Below are 18,200 nucleotides of genomic sequence, written 5' to 3'. Positions count from 1 at the left end.
ATTTATTTAGTTTTGTGTCTTATGATCTGATTTTTCCGGACTAAAATATGAAGAAATGACAGCAAGTGACATAATTCCATTTGACTAACACAAAGCTTGGCCTTGAGTTGTGAGTCATCTCTCTCTCTCACTGCAGAGTCTATTGTGTGCTGCTCTTTCTACATTTGAAAAAAACAAAAACAACCCAGAATCATCTCAAGCTGATAGCAAGGAAATTGTCTCCAGGTGTTGCAGCTATAAGAACTTTGGCACGTTCCTGTAATGTAGTATACCTGCACGTTGTGCTTGTGTGAGCTTGGAGTAGACCACATCAGCTGACTCGATTAGCGTCCTGGTGGTTTGGATCATCTAGAAGACAAAGATACATGGAGTTAGTTTTGCATCTTAGCAGTCATGCAGAGCTGGGATGAGGCACATGGGAACTTCATATAGTTATAAAAAAAAAAGGAGCAAAATGAAACATTTAGGGAAAAAAATGAAAGTGAGGCTGTAACCTTCAACCGATTCAACCCTTTCAGCAGCCGGGGCTTTTGTTTGTGTACATTAACAATAAAGCCTCAACCCAATGAGCTCTTATGTAAATGTGTTCATCTGATTACTTTAACTGCGGGACACATCATCATCGTCGTCGGAAGAAGTGGATATTTTCCAATTAACCGCGTGTGGGTGGAAAACATTGTTGGGATTTCCTTTTCATTTGGCATGAAAGAACAAGTGAACTTCATATTGCAATCATGGGAAAAGTTAAATTGTAAGCAGGCAGTTAATTCAGTTTCGCCGTGTTCAACTTTATAAGCCTGTAAAAATGGAGAATTTATTGGTCTGAGCATGTGGAGTACACTGGACTCTACTAATCTAATTTAACTGAATTTATACACTGTACATATAATCTCAATATAAGCCCATTCAATCACTTATGTATGTGGAGAGACTCCTTATAAATGATTTATTCCAGCATCCCCACGCTCACTGCACCATTTGTTATGGACATACAAACTACACAGCAATAACCTGACCCGTGTAAAATCTGTTTGTTTATATACATGAACATGTGTACATGTATTATGTCTGAATCTGTTAAGAGCAGTGGCGGCTGCTGGTCTTTGAAAACGGGGGAAGCTCATTTCAGGCCCAGTTATTTATTCATAAATTCAGCAAACGAACCAACTAGAACAAGAAACTCAATAATTATGTAACAGCGTTTTTATTCACAGTGTACATGTACAAAATGACAATGGTCCATATCGCCGAGCAAATAACACACAAAGACCGGCTATTTGTCTCCAGACTTTGCTTGCAAAATCCATACAGGACTGAGGCAGAAAAAGCTGCACTGTTGTGTATGTTTGTGCAATGCTGTCAATCAAAAACTGACTCCACCCGCCAGACTTTTCCTCCAAACACCATGCAGAAGCCCAGCGACCGCTCCATTGACTCCCAGAGAAGCTGAGCTTCCCTGGAAGTGACTATCATGCCGCATTTGTCCAATCACCGTCAAGCTCACCGCAGTGAAATAAAACTATTCTGTGCCCCATAGAGAACAGATGAAGCTGAGCTTCAAGTGGTTTTAATGTGGATGCTGCTATGGGAATACGAAAATCACGTAAGACGATCTGATTCTGAACAAACACGTTCCAAACGGGTTCTGGCGCACGTTTTGTATTGAAAACTGTGAGCTTGGCAGTGAAAGTGGAATACTTGTACTGTATAGTGTTACCACAAGGACAGATGCAGGCGCCTATTTTCACCTCCACTTTTGCAACTGACCATCACAGCGTGGTGTTGCCTGAGCCGGAAACATCATCCCACAGGCTGGGGTGAAACGGCTCGAGCTGCCTTGCAGCAGTGAGGAGGAAGATAATGAAGTTTCACACTCCTGTTAGCAGGGAGACAGGAAGTTGACTCTCATATTGTGGGTGTGTGCGTGTGCATGCCTTTTCTTGTTCTGCAGTCCTAATGAGAAGTGGTGACAGTGCAGAGCGTGAGCTCAGTTTGGACAGTCCCTTTCACAAAGGCGATGTGTCAAACACACCCGATCAGCCCACACTTCCAAGAACTTATTGATGTGAGCAATGTGTGACGAAAGCATTATCATCACTGAGAGTTGTAGCCATAGCGAAAGTTAAATGGAAATGATTGCATGCGACTGGGTCTTGAAGCTAGATTACTTCCTGTTGGTGCACAAAATGTTGAGTTGACAAAAGAAGCCCAAGTATAATTTATTATAATTATACATCAAACTGAATGTTAACACACACAAACAATGGCTTATGAAGCATTTTGGGTAAATGGGTAAGAACGAATGGAAACATGCAGCGTCGACACGTGTTTACATGCACACACTGATCTTTAGAATGACAGTCACAGTTTGCTTTAGCTACTATATGATCAGCTCAAGGTCATAGCCCATATGTGTGGTTGAATTAATATAATAATTAATAATTAAATGAAATAATTAAAAAAAATAGGATAAATAAACTGCATATTTAAAAAAAGAAAAAGAAAATGAATTTAAAATAGCTTAGCAAAAACTGCTTGTTATACAAATAACAAGCATCCAATCAGGTAACGAGGGTATTTTATGTCTCAAAAAGACTTAAATATGATCATCTAGGCTTCTTTCACCTTGTCTGAGGAAAACATGTTGTGGAATGGAGCGTGAGAGTAGCTCTGACATCACCAGGAAGCCCCCTGCTTGATTTGGGCCTCGTAAAAGCCAAAGTAGCTCAGTTTTGGTGCTGCACGCTGCGTCACTGCTTATGTCAGCAGGAAAAAAAAAGGAAAAAAAAAAAACCCCAGCAGATAACATGAGCACAGCAGCATAAACTAGACAACCTTGTTCCTCACTCGTGAGAGACCCACTTCACCAGCTCCCACTGAGCTTCACAAGCAGCAGGATGAGGGGGAGTAGACACCGCGGGTGATAACTAATTACAGGCAGAGTTCTTCAAACCCTCTTTTTGGGCTGTGCCAATGTCAAGTGGTGAGACATACAGTGTTGTTATAGCGGAGGAGGCAGGATGAAGAAGGACACGTGAAATTATACAATGAGCAGTTGCAGCTTGACAGACTGACTGGTCAAATATGCGGTTTGGGCCTCGTTGAAATTCCGTGTCAAACACACCCAGCAGTGTGAAACCTCAGCCATCTACTGTACCATTAAGGGAGCGAGATAAACATCTGCTTTTCTTTTTCATTTTGGTAGGAGCAGCACCTATGAAAATCTGCCGAGTGCAGGAAGTGCTTATCACATCACCACAAACCTCTGATATCAAACCTCGGAGCCTGAATGCTTTGTTTATCTGAACCTTAAGTAGTGCAATGTTGTGCACTGTGAGGTGCGATTGCCTTCACCAGCCATTCTCAAACTTAAAATCTTAAATCTAACCATCGTTTGCACAGAGGGATGATTCAAAACTCTTATCAAGACCGCACACTTTGTTTCCTGCCTCATGCCTGACCCTGCATTACCGTCACAACCTCGATAAGAATTAGTGACTAGGGAACTATGGTGGCCTTCGCGTACCAGAAAGGAGGCATCTCTTCTATGTTTGTAAAGTACGCTTAAGTTTCAAAATGTAAAAGGCAGCTGGTCTATCGGTTACGGCGACTGTAGAAACATGATGGCACAAGATGGCGACCACACCAAGGACTCAAAAAAAGGACTGATTTCATAGCAATTATGCACTTAGTCAAACACGCTTGTGGTTTATTTCCGCCAACAAACGCTCTTAGATGCCACACACTGGACATGCTGACCTCTGGTCTTCTGTCATGCTTCACCAGATGTCCTCAGACTTTCTTGTTTCCCAAAACACCTGCTCACTTGTTTCCAATTCCCTATCTTTGGAAGCATTTCCTCATTTGCTAACGTCTCACTCTGATCACAATGAGAACAGATTTGAACAGTCCTCACTGCACAGAAACTACATTCAGTCCTGGTTTGAGGATGAATTTGTGCACATTTCTCAGCTGCAGGAAGCTGTTGTCTGACCAGCAGTAGTTTCACAGCTAATTTGCAGACACAAAAATTCCACAAAATTATTACGGATCACCCGCGTTGGGAATCACAGGGTACCTCACGATACCATATAAAACGCGACACATGGTTCACAATACCAATAATATGAGGGTACAATGATTCTGTGACAATCAATATTGCGAGACAATCACGATATCCGTCTAACTGAAGAAAACAAAACATCTGTGAAAAGTCTAAAGTGCAGGATTTCTCTACTTATTCACAACATAGAGAACAACAAGCATAAATCTATTCTCCGCCATTATCCGACTGTGAACTCCATCTTCTTTAGCCAGGTAACTCCCACCCAAGTTTCCCTCATTCAGATGAGCAGTGCTGCCGTGAGGAGACATGGACTAACAACGCTCGGTGAGTGAAACAGACAGGGTTTACTTTAGAGCAACTTCATTTATTAATGAAAACATCCATATTTGCCCTGACGTGGTGATTATCTTATTGCACGAGGGGAGGGGAGCGTGTCTCTTCTTTCTCTCTCAGTCACTAGCACTTGACACACACAGAGATACGCTGACAGTAGACTCATCTGTACAGTCAGGCATAATGTTGTTCTTGCAAACAGAGAGACATTTCTTTGCCAGCCTGTGCGTCTGACCCCTCTGTGCTCCCACGACCAGCTGAGATAAGGCGTGTCCTGCACTAACTCATATTTCCACACAGCAAAAAATGCACGTTTGACACAAACATTCAGATTTAGCCACAACAACTATTCAGGTTTCAGTATGAAACCATTGCATTTCTGGTACATGTGCATGTGGATTATTCACCATGTCATAGGCGTTGAGCACTTTGCGCAGCAGCTCCGGAACCGGACCCTGAGCCTCCATGGTGGGGTAGGCCTCGCTCAGGTCCACCGTGACCCTCAGTGACCGCTCACTGTTCATCAGCCATGTAGACACTGTGAGGATACACTGCTTCATGTTGGCCGCCGGGGTCAGGCCACACAGTTCCTTGAAGGACACCAAGGCATTCTGGGAAGAAAACAACAGTGTGGGACGTGTGGGAAAAAATGCAATCATTCTGAACAATAAATGTTATATTTTTCTTTATAACTACATAGATCTATAAGCAACAATCAACTCCTGGTAGGACTAACTAGGTCATTGTCAAATCATCAGGTTTATAATGGAAGGACCTTGAGTGAGGAGATCTAAACAGAGCGCTGATAATTCAACCATCAGACCACGAACAAGATAAAATACTAGCAAGTGTTTTGTGAAGGAGACAAAAATCTGCAAAAATCTGTTTCCCATAAGTTAACTTTCAAGTTTTCTCCTTCATATGTGAAATCTTCATATCTAGGTCACTACTACAAATATTTATGTTAAAGACGACAACATTTCTATTCAATGCTGCTCTATAATAACATGTCGACTGTAACAATAGCAACAATAGAAGCCTTATTTATATAACAATCCTGACAATGTTTTTCCCCAAACAATGTTAGCAAGTAAAAACAATAAAAAAAAATCATAAAATAAATAATCATGCCACAGTCTGGTGGTGATAAAAATCACGGACAAACAAAACCCAGTGAGCGAGAGGTAAATTACGCAAAAGACAAGAAGGAGAAGTCAGGGTTGGAGCCTTGACAGTAGAGTAGCACCGATAGCAAATCATACGTTTTATCAGGGGCCGCTGCTGTTCATTCGTAAATCCACCACTTATCACAAGGTTAGTGATTCAAACCTTGAGCTCCTCTGCGCCACATGGTGAAGTGTGTGTTTATTTGTAGAGTTTATGAATCACTTTGGAGGAAATCATCTGTCAAATAACGAGGAGCGGCGAATAAATCTGCCAGCATTTTGTCTCGTTTTTTTTTCTTGTCACATTTCCAACGTGTTTTTTCTTTAGCGTTTACTCTCGTTCGGTCAGGTCTCTGCATCGCTGTCATCACTGCAATTTAGGGCTTAATTATTATGCCTCAGTATTTTTTGGCTATGTCCTCATGTACCAGATACGTATTGATATAAAGCTGGACACAGGCTTTATCTCTGAGCTCATGACGAGTTTTATCCACCTTAAAAAATATACATAAATATAAATATTCTGTATTCAAGTTGTTTATGATTTAACTGTAAACTGTATTATTATTATCAATCATCCATCCAGTATCTTCACAGCTTATACTTATGATAAAGCGGGAAAAACAGGAAGTGATCTCAGCAGACACTGGTCAACATAGCTGAACTCACATTTAATGGACAATTTATTGTTTCTAATGGACCTAAGACCACTCTAGAGTATGTGAGTCTGTGGGAGGAAGCCATATTACCTAAAAGGAAAACCAACGCAAATGTGTAAGAAAATTAACATAACTCTTAATGTAAAAGGTACATATAACCTCACACTTTGCATTGTAATCTAGTCAGTAATACTCCCCCCACCAACTCCTCACTGACCAAATCAACTTGATGACTTGATTGAGTGTAGCATCACCACGTTCAACAGCAGTTTATCAGCCTCAACTCTAAAATTTAATTTGGACTATGCTGCCAGTGTCACTTCCTCTCCCTCCGGCTCACTCGTCACCTTTGCTGACCCAGTTTCCAGTCCAACTGTGCGGATTCACAGTCTGCTGCTCCAGCAACACGGCGACTGTCTCTCAAGAATGGCATTTTAAGCATTTTGTCTTCATAGCAACACATCACTTTGGTCGGTTAAGGGACAGCAAGGAAAAAAAGTGTGAGGAAAAAAAAATGGTGTGAGAGAAAAGGAAGGGACAGTGAAAGAGAAGCGGCGCAAGCAGGAGCTGAGACTGAACTGCTAAAACATAAGAAGAGTATGTGTGATAAGGGGTAGTGAACAGAGCATGAAAGAGATTAAGAGATGAAAAATGAGGAAAGAACATGAGTATCATTACTAAAAATGACACTGATACCAATACTGCTTATCAATACAGATACTTGGTGATGTTGTGAGGGATACCTTTACAGTGGAGAGCTACTTCTCACATCAACACTAGAGGGCAGACCTTCTGTCTGCACAGTGAAAACTGCAGTTCTATTAGGAACAGCAGTAACATTAGCTTTGCCTTGTTTTGCAAGGATGCTAGTGATACCCCGTTTACTTGCAAACACACGTTTACATATAATGCTAAATTTAGCAAAGTGAATCCAACCTTTTGAGCACTTTTCTGCCATGACAGATGGAGAGTAAACAATCAGACAGCCTAGTCCAGACGCTGATTGAAACAGGTTTATCAACATATATCACTTAATATTCTAGGTATCAATTTAATACCAGTCCATCCATCCATCCATTTTCTACCGCTTGACCCTCCACATGAGGAGTGCCCTATGTCAGTCCAGCTGACATAGGGGTTAAAGGCAGGGTACACCCCTGTGTGTACCCATCAACTCTCACAGCTACGTCCAATTTAGAGTGTCCAATTTGCCTAATCTGGACTCTGGGAAGAAAGCGGAGAACCTGGAGAAAACCCATGCACACACGGGGAGTAACCTGCAAACTCCATGCAGAAAGGCCCTTATACTGACCCTTGTTTCTTGCTGCAAAGGCAAGAGTGCTAACCACTACACTACCTTGTGGCTCTCAATTTAATATCTTTTTTTTTTTTTTAATTCCCATCCCTGAACATGACTAAGGAAATAAAGGAAAGAGAACGAGCCACTGTTGGTTGTAAATCCTTCCACACACCGTGCAGTGTGGGAACCAGCTGTCTCTGCAGGCTACACCACGCTCTACCTGAGAGGATGGGGTGACGCTGTGGGGGCCGACCTTCCTGCAGATCAGGAGATAGGCCGGGGGACACAGTCCGCATCTGTATGCTGAACCTCACCTACACCTCTGGGCCGTGGAGAAACACACAACAATGGTGAAAGGAGAAGAGCTCTCGGGCTTTGGATTGAACAACCAGTGTGTGGCGATGACCGTGTGTGAACTGTAAGCATGTATGGGTTTATCTCTCAGTGTGGTCTAAGCTGAAGTTATTAGCATTCATTATGCCTTGTATAATTGCACGCATGTGTGTAAGGGACCACATGCGTAAATGTTTTTCAATAATTGTCATGCTATAAAAGCCACACTGTTTCAAACCATGGTGTTACAAAAGCCAATGAGAGGCTTGTGTTTTTAATTACTCCTTCCCCCTCTTTCCTCCCCCTCTAGCATTCCCAAATGAGAGCTCTGTGTCCATTTACAACACTGCTTTTGTTTCTTTATGTCCCCTCCCTCTCTCTCTCTCTCTCTTTCTGATTTTTATCTGTGTAACTCTCTCCTCTGCCTAACTCTCTTCAGCATTGAGTGGTGGTCAATGGGCCTGTGATGGCACACTCACATTTCAGCAAATAAAAAGTAATTCCAGGTGGGCAGCTCTCCTCCTGCCCCAACAACATTTCACAAGGGGCAGGAAATTGCTTTATTTAAGTCTCCCATAGAAATAATTGATTCGCTGCCCAGATTCATGTGAAGTACGACAACCTATCATATCTGCCCTCTATTTAATGTCCATGGATGTCCCCAGTGTTTTAAATGGTCAAAGAGACATCTCTTTCTAGTTATTCAAAGTGGGCCACCTGGAAGCTTTGCTGATCAAGGATAAAAGGAATCTTAGAAGTGCTTGAAAGAGTCGTGTATCTGCGGTTATGTGCGTGCATGTCTTGCTTGAGTTGTTAGGACAAATTCTGGCTCAATATAATCACTGTGAGGACACACAAAAGACGTGTCTCTCTCACGCTGATATTTAAAGTTGGCTTCCAGACGCTTACAGACTGGTTGCCACCTTGCAAGTTGCTGGCCACCAGCCCTCTTGTTCCCCTCTGTGGAGCCATGGCAACAGGCTCCACACAACTGGGCTCTCTGCAAGGCATTGACATCTGTGTACGTTTCACATTTAAAAGGCTAAGGCCTTATTCCGCCTTTGTCTCAACTTCACCTCTCATTTATTTCAACAACTTTTATCTTTGCTTTTCAAAAAGACACATTTCCATTTCAAACCTGAGGATGGGGTGGTTTCTGCGACAGGGCTTTTGATCAGGTTAATTCAATTATCTGTCAATCCACTGACATTGTTCTATGAAGGCCAAATGATTCAAAGCCACAATATTTAAATATGACTCTGACACGGGCCTTACCTGTGAGTAAACTTAGGTTGACTTTTAGTTTTATAAAAATTAACTGTATATGATTTGTCTGCAGATTCAACACTTGATGATGAATGAATGTTATCATCAGAACACAAACACATTTCTTTACATATGGGGCGTTGGAGACGAAAATGACGTTTGCTTTCAGAACACACCTGTTTCTACAACTTAGAAATGCACGACAACATGCCACACGATCACATCTGTGCATATTTCTTTCGACCTGGCCTTTTGTTTGCTGTTCCATTAGACTGGAATTTATGACCTTGGCAAATAAAACAGTGTGGAACACGAACTTAATATCTTTAGGCACCAACATTTCATGTTTGCTCTTGTTAAGCCTCTATGCGTCCTTATTCAGGGACTCATAAACACATTAAAACAAAAAAATTTTTGACAATTATTTCTTAAGTAGAACGTTTACATGGTACATGACAAGATTATTTATATTGTGAAAACAACTCAGTAAAATCAGCTCTAAGCTTCCCACTCAAAACTGACAGCCACTAATACAACGCATGATGAGTTAAAGGCTCACTGGCTCTTCCCGTGTTGTAATTTGTAGGGTGAGCAAATAGCAAAAACGTTTGGACCCTAGCTTCAGTCATCACAGCAAAATAAGAAACTGCACTGAAAGACTTCAACTCGTAATCAGCCAAACATACTCCATGGTTACTAATCTTTCATTTGAGGAGTTTTCAAGTCATGCACTAAGTGCCTAGCAACTGAGTCCTTTCCCCTGAGCAGTAATTGTACCTCATTAATGATTACACTTTTCATAAAGCTTGTAATTGTACAGCAATGTCACTTTATTGCTGTTCTGTTCAATAAATTAATAAAGAACAATTAGCGACATGCCCCTCTCCACTATGGCAAATGTAATGAGTCTGATGAGGAACACTTCCATCAGTTTGAAAACAAAACATAGTGCCGTTTAAACTGGTGCAAAAGGCTTATTTTACATTAGAACTTAGAAGTTTTGGATCACAAACGCACCAATCAAAGAGTGATCTGTGACAAGTTGTACACCACACATGAACATCATGAAATACCACAAAAAATGGAAAAAGACAGAAATGAAGGAATAAGGTGTCAGTAATTCTGAACACAAGGGGAGTCCCATCTAACTAACCCAGTGCGACTCAAATAAATATCAGCAGTAGTTTTGTCACATACATCTGCAAAACCTTACCTGCACATTCTCTCGAAGGTCTGTGGCCTCCCTCAGGGGCTGAGTGGATGCTCTAAACAGCTCGTCTACTACTTTGATCCCTGTGGTCTTGGTGGTGGTGTACTCTCGGGCCTTCCTACCCTTTCTGACAGACAGTCCCCTCTTATGTGCCTTCCCTCCACCCCGCCTGTTGGTGATGGCTACATGGACGAACAGGGTGGTATTGAGTAGGAACTCTCCTGTAAGAGATTGTAGGGGAACATGTCTATAGCCTGGCTGTAGGCACTCAAATGGGATGGTGTACTGCCCAATGAACTCATCTCCAATGTAGTCATCATCGAGCACCACAAAGCGCAGTACTGCTAATTCTGGTAAGTTGATCTGGAATTCAAAACTTTCATCAAAAATAGGATTGTCGCCATTCTGGGACACAGTCTTGGTTCTTTGCTCAGCACAGTCAGCTGGGATGCCATGGATCTCCACATATATGTAGGGCTCCACCACATCACCCTTAGCAGCAGAGCCACGAGGTTTGGGCAGATTCTGCCCACTGATGACCTTGATGTGAAGAAGCTGTGCAGAAACCCCTGGCAGGGAGTCCCGTGCATTGGCACTGAAGTAGGACACCTCCTCTCTCATAATGGCTGGCCGCAAAACATACCCACAGTTTCCATTCTGCCTGAACCAGCCAAGGTTGAGATCCATCATCAAGCCTGGGGTTTGGTAGTTCATGGCCACAATCTGGCAGCCACACTTCCAGAAATCCTGCGGGTTCATGTTACTGGCATCAATTCTCATAGGTGTGGGATAAACCCTTGAGAGAAAGCGCTTGTTGTAACAGACAAATTCCTCTGGGAACTCATTGGCAAACCTGTTTGCATCTACCTCATTGAAGGAGCAAATCTCCCAGTGTTTTTGGTCCCTTTTAGAGAACTCAAAGTCCCTGAACTGTATTGATTTGCAGAGAGAAACAAGATCAGAGATCTCCCTGCACAGTCTGAGTCTCTTGAAGCCTAAGCCATTTAGTTGGTCCTTTTCATCAGATCCAAATCTTCGGGACATTTCCAAACCCTCCTCTTCATCTGTCACATCTCCCTCAGGATCTACGCAATTGGGTGGAAGCTTCTTACCCTTAAGGAGGATTTTTCCTTTGAGTTTCTCAGGGGAAGGTAGGTAATTTTCCTCTTTGTTTGGGGGATTCACATACAGCTTGTCGCCAAGAATCTTTTTTATATGTTGTGCCATGACCCTCTGCTGTGGGATGCAGCAGTGGGTCACCACACAGAGAATCAGGGGATACTCAGAGCTCTCAAAAGCATATTGGTTTATAATGTCAAGGACTTTAGAGAAAGCTAGCTGTGACGCAACAGAACTACCCACATATACCACTGGCTCATTATCAGGGCCATCCCAAACAATGACCTCAATGCTGCGACAGCCCATCTTCAGAGCTCGAATGTAGCTGCTGATGTCTGACGAACCCCAGAAATGGTCTTCCAGAAGGGAGGCATTATGTGAGGAGTTGATGTAGTAGTGGGACAAAGGCTGGGTCATGTCCTGGCACACACGTTTGTGCTGTGGGTCAAAGATGTGGCATTCAGAGGAGAGGAGGTAATGTGTAAAGCCGTCAATGGAGAGGTATCCCCTTTCCCTACCTTCAGCGGATGGCTCAAACTTATGAACAATATCACTGCACATGTCCTCCGTTACACCTTCTACACCCTGCTCCACCTCTACGAATAACATTAAATCTTTACTGTCCAGATACTCCTTATTACTGGAGAACTGCACCAGTAGAAAGAAAATTTCTGGCCGTGTGCAGAGCTCACAATAGGCCTCCACAAAGGTGTCCATGTTTATTGCCTCTCCATATTGGTCTTTAGCTTTCTGGAGTTCCTTGAACTTCAACTCTATCCTTGACTCTTTCATTCCAGGGTTGAGCCCCTTGATTATCTGGGTGGCCCTAAACAAATCTATGTGTCCTTCCTTTTCTGAATCTGCTAGCTCAAACACTGAGCCAATCCATGATGTTCGTAGACTTGGTTGGCTGGGCTCCGCCATGTCAACAGTGTGCCGGCCATAAGACACCAAATACCGCAGGCCCATCACCCAGGTGCTGACAACATCTGCAGTACTGGCTACAAGGTCTAATGACTCATAGTTATCCCCATAGATGATTGAGAAGGCGCACTCATCAGGGAACTGGTCTGAGAGACCATTGCTGCGCAAAACAGGAGTTTTCTTTCCCAAACGGACCTCCTTAATGCTCTTGATCTCCAGTTTGGCCTTCTCTGAGTCTTTCTTGGATGGCTCCCAGCGGAGCCAGTGCATATCTGGGTCCAGCAGGAAGTATCGGTTGTACATGCGTGAGTTGGAGCGCACCTTCTTCATCTCACAACCCTCCATCATGAAGGCCATGCAAGCAGCTGTGCTGTTGATCTTCCGGTCACTTGGCATTGTGCTGAAAGACACTGTCTTTTTCCTCACCTGCCTCTGTTTGGAACCATCCTGGGGAAACAAAATGGGATGGGGGAGGGTTGGAGTAGAGAAATATTTCTTGATTAAAGAACTGTAAGGAAAACAGTAGTGAGAACAATGTCAATGTAGGAAAAAGGGAAGAGATCAAAGACAGCGTTTGACCTTTCATTACAGTGGAGCTTTTCACCAAAATATTAAATCTGAACATATAAATGTAACCTCAAAGATAAACAGATTAAAAAAATTTATTAATCTTTAATGGGGTTTCTTTGTAACATTGCTTTGAAAAGGTTACCTATGTATTATCATTATATTATTATCATTAGCATTACCTTGGTGGATAGGCAGGTGAAGTCTTCTTTGACATTTAAATGTTTAAATGGTAGAATCTATCTTTATTTTTTCATAATATATTCATGGCAGGCCATTGACCTTAGAGATAATTACATGTCCACTTAAAATGCACAATGGCTTATCTGAATATTCTGCTCATATTTAAAATAGCATAACATCCTGTGTGGACTGCTAAGGTGTTTCCTTGAGACTAATCATAGTACAGCATGACGCCTGTTCCTTTTTACAGGACTGTATTAATATGGTACAAAACTTAAAATGCTGTCCTGGCTGAAGTCACAATGTTTTTATCTCTCATTCAAAGTTAGGAAACTTAAAATTTAAAACTGAAAAACAATTCCTGGTGAATATTCATCCTGTGGGTAACCTCACGTGTGCAACATACTTTGATAAACTACCATTTCCAAAGTTAGTGCAATGTTTGTTGACGCACTGAGCTGGTTAAAGTAGTAAAGCTGATGCTCCAAACACCACCTGCCATGACATGGCTGAACCTTTGCAGGTATTTAGTTGGTAAGCCTAGCTGGCAGAAAGCAGACAGGCAGTGTTGCCCTATTTACACATGGAACAGTGGTAAGCTACATAGCATGAATGTAGATGACCTTGGAGAATGGGCTTGTTGATTGCATTCCACATACAGCAGAGGAATAGAATTGAATCTAACCCTTTCCACAAATTAGTGCTACACATAAAAGTTTCTAGAGACAAAGCGTTAGAGATTGTCATTGATGAAACTGGGGCAGAAGACAAATTCTCTTTGTGAAAGCAACTATTATGGTGGCAATGGTGACATGTCAATGATAATGATTAATTACAACTTGATTACTTAATATGTAAAATGTGACTAAAAGCCACTTCATGTTGTTCTACACCTTTTGATCTTAGTTAAGTTTCAAAGAACAGAATGCTATAAAGTGTAAAGAGCCCCTAGGGCTATGGAGGAGTGAATATGTCTTCCCTCAAGACAGAGATTGCCTGTACAGGTCTGATGGATCACCCTAGAGCATGGTTGAACACTAGCCACACTGAAACACCTCAGGGCCATCTATCTTCCCTCTGACGGTCAGAGGCAGATGACGCCTTGTACCTCATCACAATTAATGAGCACCACTTGATGCAAAGCTGAAGCGATGACACAATCATCACTCTCTTGTTTTGCCCTTGTTTTACGACCTCTATCTCTTTTCGCCAGTCAGTATCATAATTTCCATGTAACAAAATCCACATCCACATAATTCCTCAAAAATTAATGTGGATGAAAATACCTTCAGGGAAATTTTTGTCAGTGACTTTACTGATCTTACACCAGATGGTGTGTGATGCTTAATGATGCTGGGACCCCCTAGGTCAAAATGGTGCCTGGTTCACTCCTGTCTGGCTACTGAGTGTCTCTCCCCAGTCTCTCACTACCTCCTGTCTCTTCTTCACTGTCGACAAATTGTGAAAAAATGTATATACTGCATATAAAAATGAATGTAGTTTTCCAGTCTGAAAAGTGAAGCCCAGGAAGCAGGATGGAAGTAGTAGTTGCCACCGGTGGGAAAATAATTTAATTTGAATCGAAGTCTATGGATAAATTTGCCAACTTCTTGCTTTATTTAACATCAGTAAACATTTTCCTGAGGAGTTAAGGGTGCCTAGTTTTAGATTTTTGTCAAAAGCACATAATGTCTATTTTTAAATTAGATGATAAAGCATGTATCATAATGAGTGGATTGATAGCTGGCATCATCCTGGCTGTCGGTGTCAATTTCAGATTGAACCAAAAAGACAGTTGGTCTGTCCTCCAGATTGCATAAATTAAAAATTGACCACAAAGTCATTGGTCAAACTGCAGACTGAGCAAGTGGTGTGAGGCAACTCTGTTCAGGTCTAATTATTTCCAGACCTTTCTCAGGAAAGTGGAGGCCACAGAGGGTCAAAAGGTGTGAGGGGTGAACTTATGTCTCATTAACATGCTGTTACAATTAGCTGGACAGCCAGGCAAGAAGACAACATGCAGTTATCCCCAGCCACTCAATCATAACCAACCAGGCGAATGCTCAGGCTCATTTCACACACTGTTGAAATTTAAATGCAAACCCATAAAACTAGTGACCTAGAGATAATGAATTTATTACATGGCGGGCCAGTGATATTTCAATATATTAATGATTTTTTTAAATTACTGTCTGTATTTTCCTATATGTACTCAAAACTTTTCTTTGATTGCTCTTGTAATAGTTTCACAGCCCCTGGTGTCTGTCTTTATAAAGATGTCCTGTGTGTGTGTGTGTGTGTGTGTGCGTGGCTGCCTGATGCAGCAGTGATATGAGGGTATTTTGGAAATCCACCACACTTCATCCAACCCCTTTTCCTGTAGTGATACTGGCTGTTGCCCGGAGCCAGAGTCAAACACTCCCTGATGGAATGATGAAGCTGCTGAGGCTGTGGAAAGGCTGTGAGAAGAGTCACCCAACTTCCCCTGAAGGGCAGCGGTGCATGTCACACACTCTCTCCCTCCCATCACTGCCTGATGCTGGGCAACATAAGCGGTGGAGGACTTAACTCTAGGGAAGCAATTAATGGAACATGAGCTCTCAGGTTGCCTGTTACACTGCAGTGCTCCACTGAGTCGAGCAGGCAAAAACAGCAGTACTTTAAAATGGCACAGTTGGATATAACTGACAACTCCTTTCATACACGTATTTCTGTAATCATGACATTTCCAATGACATGACTATATCATCTCTAAAATAAGTCATTACATTTGCTTGGATTTCCTGTGTTGCCCAAATCTGATGTATAATAACCTCCATAACTTTTTTAGGATGTTTTCTGACATTAACACTGACCTTGTCAGGACCGGTAGTCCTCGCGAAGACCAAAACCTGGTCCAAATGAGGCAGAACCTCCTTTCCGGGTAACTGAGTAACAAAAAGATATTATTTGTTCAGCCCTGTTGCTGAGCTGCTCGACCAGTTTTTGAAAACATGGAGGATGACTCTTTCCACCGAACAGCTTCCTGTGGGACCCTGGACCTATGGCCTCTTTCACTTCCGTGGCCTACTTCCTCCTCATCCAACCAAACCTCCAACCATCCCACCTCTATGTCACAACCTGGCTGCCTGCCACTCTCCTATCAACTCTCAAAGGGTCTGAAAAAAGTAAGTCAAGTACGCCTCAGTTGCTCTCACCCACGGAGCTAATGTGTCATTTGTGTGTGCAATGCAAATCGGTGAATAAGGCAACATGGGACCATGGGTAATGGGGAGTGAAGACGAGCAGGAGCAGATCCCACTCGATGACGTACCCTCCAAAATGTGAGTCAGCGTATGCGTGTTGTGTTGGAGTACGTGAGTGCTGGAGGATTGCAGGATCAGTGTCATGCTGGCAGAACATGCTGGCAGACAGCTTGTCACTGCAAAACCACATCAAGTGAACATACTGACATGACAATACTTAGAAATCTGACCACAAAAACATGTGTCTGGTGTGCACATATTTAATGGTACAGCATTCACGTTAAGGCTAGAGATGCTGTATACTTACTGTTCAGTAGGTATATGCATTGGGGGACTAACTATCAATACAATTACAATAACAGAACAATATACGACTGTCCTAACTTGTAAAATATGACTATTGGTATACTGCTGTCAAATTCTGATATTTCCCTTCCCAACCCTTCTTTGAGGAACTCTGGCAGAGGGGGTGCACGTTCAGCCAAAGGCTCCTTTGTACCAACTGTCATTAAATAACAGTATGAACTGTTAATATATAGTATTATATACTTATGGTTCTGTATGGTTGATGGTTATGTATTTTTACCATGTATTGCATCATATAGAATTTTACCATGCATTAATTTTATCAGGTACTCATGATCTATTATTGTATTATTATATATTATTGATTTCTTGATCCATCTATCATTATTCAGCTGTTGCAACAGAAGTAATATTCCCTTAGTGGGATTAATATTCTATTTTATTCTGATAAAATTAAAAGAACTTTTAAAATATTACCATACCAATTTCACAGTTCGGTGTCACTACCTCATGACTCCTCATTATGCCAGACTTGCTGTACGGTGATACTGCCATAATTGTTGGCCATGGATTGCATACCTTATCTCGACTTACCCAGCAGTTCCTACCACTAATATATCCATCATGGCATAATCAAAATCGAGCGAGGACTTATTGGAATAACTTCATTTTCTTCCGAAACGTTGGTGAAAACAGAGAAAAATTGGCACACAAATCAGAACTGTCAAAGCTGTTTATAAAATAAAGAGGATACTTAAAAGTGGTGCAAAATGAAACCTGGTAGGACAAAGCAGAAACTAAGTTGCACCAAATTTCACAAAACTTGGTGGCAACATGCCACAACCCAAGATGAACATAAAAGTCAATTGGGACCATAGCCTCAGTCGGCCATTAGTAATTTGGTATCCATCTTGGCGATTTGCATGTTTCATAAATAAACAAACTCTGAGCACTTTTAATTGTACTAACAGAAAAAATTTATCAATTTGTACAAGACACATCATAGATTCAAAGGGGCGTGGCCACAGCAACCATCAAAATCTTGGCAAATTTCAACCCTTCACCAGAAAGTACGATGTGGCCTGTAACTTTACCGTACATTGACTGATCTGCTTCAAACATGAGACAAAAGTACCAGCCAGAAAACATCAGCATGTGAAAGAGAGTCAAGGGCATAGCGCCACCTACTGGCAGAACAGTGGCTGTGAGGGCCCATACAATGCTGCTTTCAGCTTTCTTTATCATAGTTGGTACCTTCTGGATGACGTTCCCTGCAGAAGGAGAGGACACGAGTTCTCTGACTTTTGCCCAGAGGGATTCTATAACTCAGTGAGCCTCAGTCTACATGAGGATGATGCATGTGGGATGGCACCATCAGAATACACAACCTCCCACCTCGCTCATCTCCAAAAGTCGAGGCTGCCCACCACAACCCTAAGGCACCACGGAGCCTCATCCTTCCTGCATCCAAGATGGTTACTCAAGCTGACATCTGAATTCTGCCACACACAGCTGAGGGAAGA

At 42.2% G+C, this 18,200-nt stretch overlaps 1 protein-coding gene across 2 annotated transcripts in view; it reads right to left on the bottom strand.

The window, feature by feature from the left end:
• Window positions 1-18,200, bottom strand: part of plcl5 (phospholipase C like 5) — a 76,418-nt gene that overhangs the window by 20,290 nt on the left and 37,928 nt on the right. For both annotated transcript variants that reach the window (XR_006362231.1, XM_044050371.1), the window contains exons 2-4: window positions 10,337-12,823; window positions 4,807-5,010; window positions 273-348 (exon numbers count right to left, since the gene is read on the bottom strand). Coding sequence is in view for 1 of the 2 variants with exons in the window: in XM_044050371.1 (XP_043906306.1) it covers window positions 273-348; window positions 4,807-5,010; window positions 10,337-12,823 (2,767 nt within the window). In the remaining variant the exon portion in view is untranslated. The remainder of the gene's footprint in view (window positions 1-272; window positions 349-4,806; window positions 5,011-10,336; window positions 12,824-18,200) is intronic.

Source organism: Solea senegalensis, linkage group LG19 (genome assembly GCF_019176455.1).
Source record: "Solea senegalensis isolate Sse05_10M linkage group LG19, IFAPA_SoseM_1, whole genome shotgun sequence".
Lineage (NCBI taxonomy): Eukaryota > Metazoa > Chordata > Actinopteri > Pleuronectiformes > Soleidae > Solea > Solea senegalensis.
The sequence above is the reverse complement of the archived record's forward strand: the minus strand, read 5'-3'. Positions and strand labels throughout refer to the sequence as shown.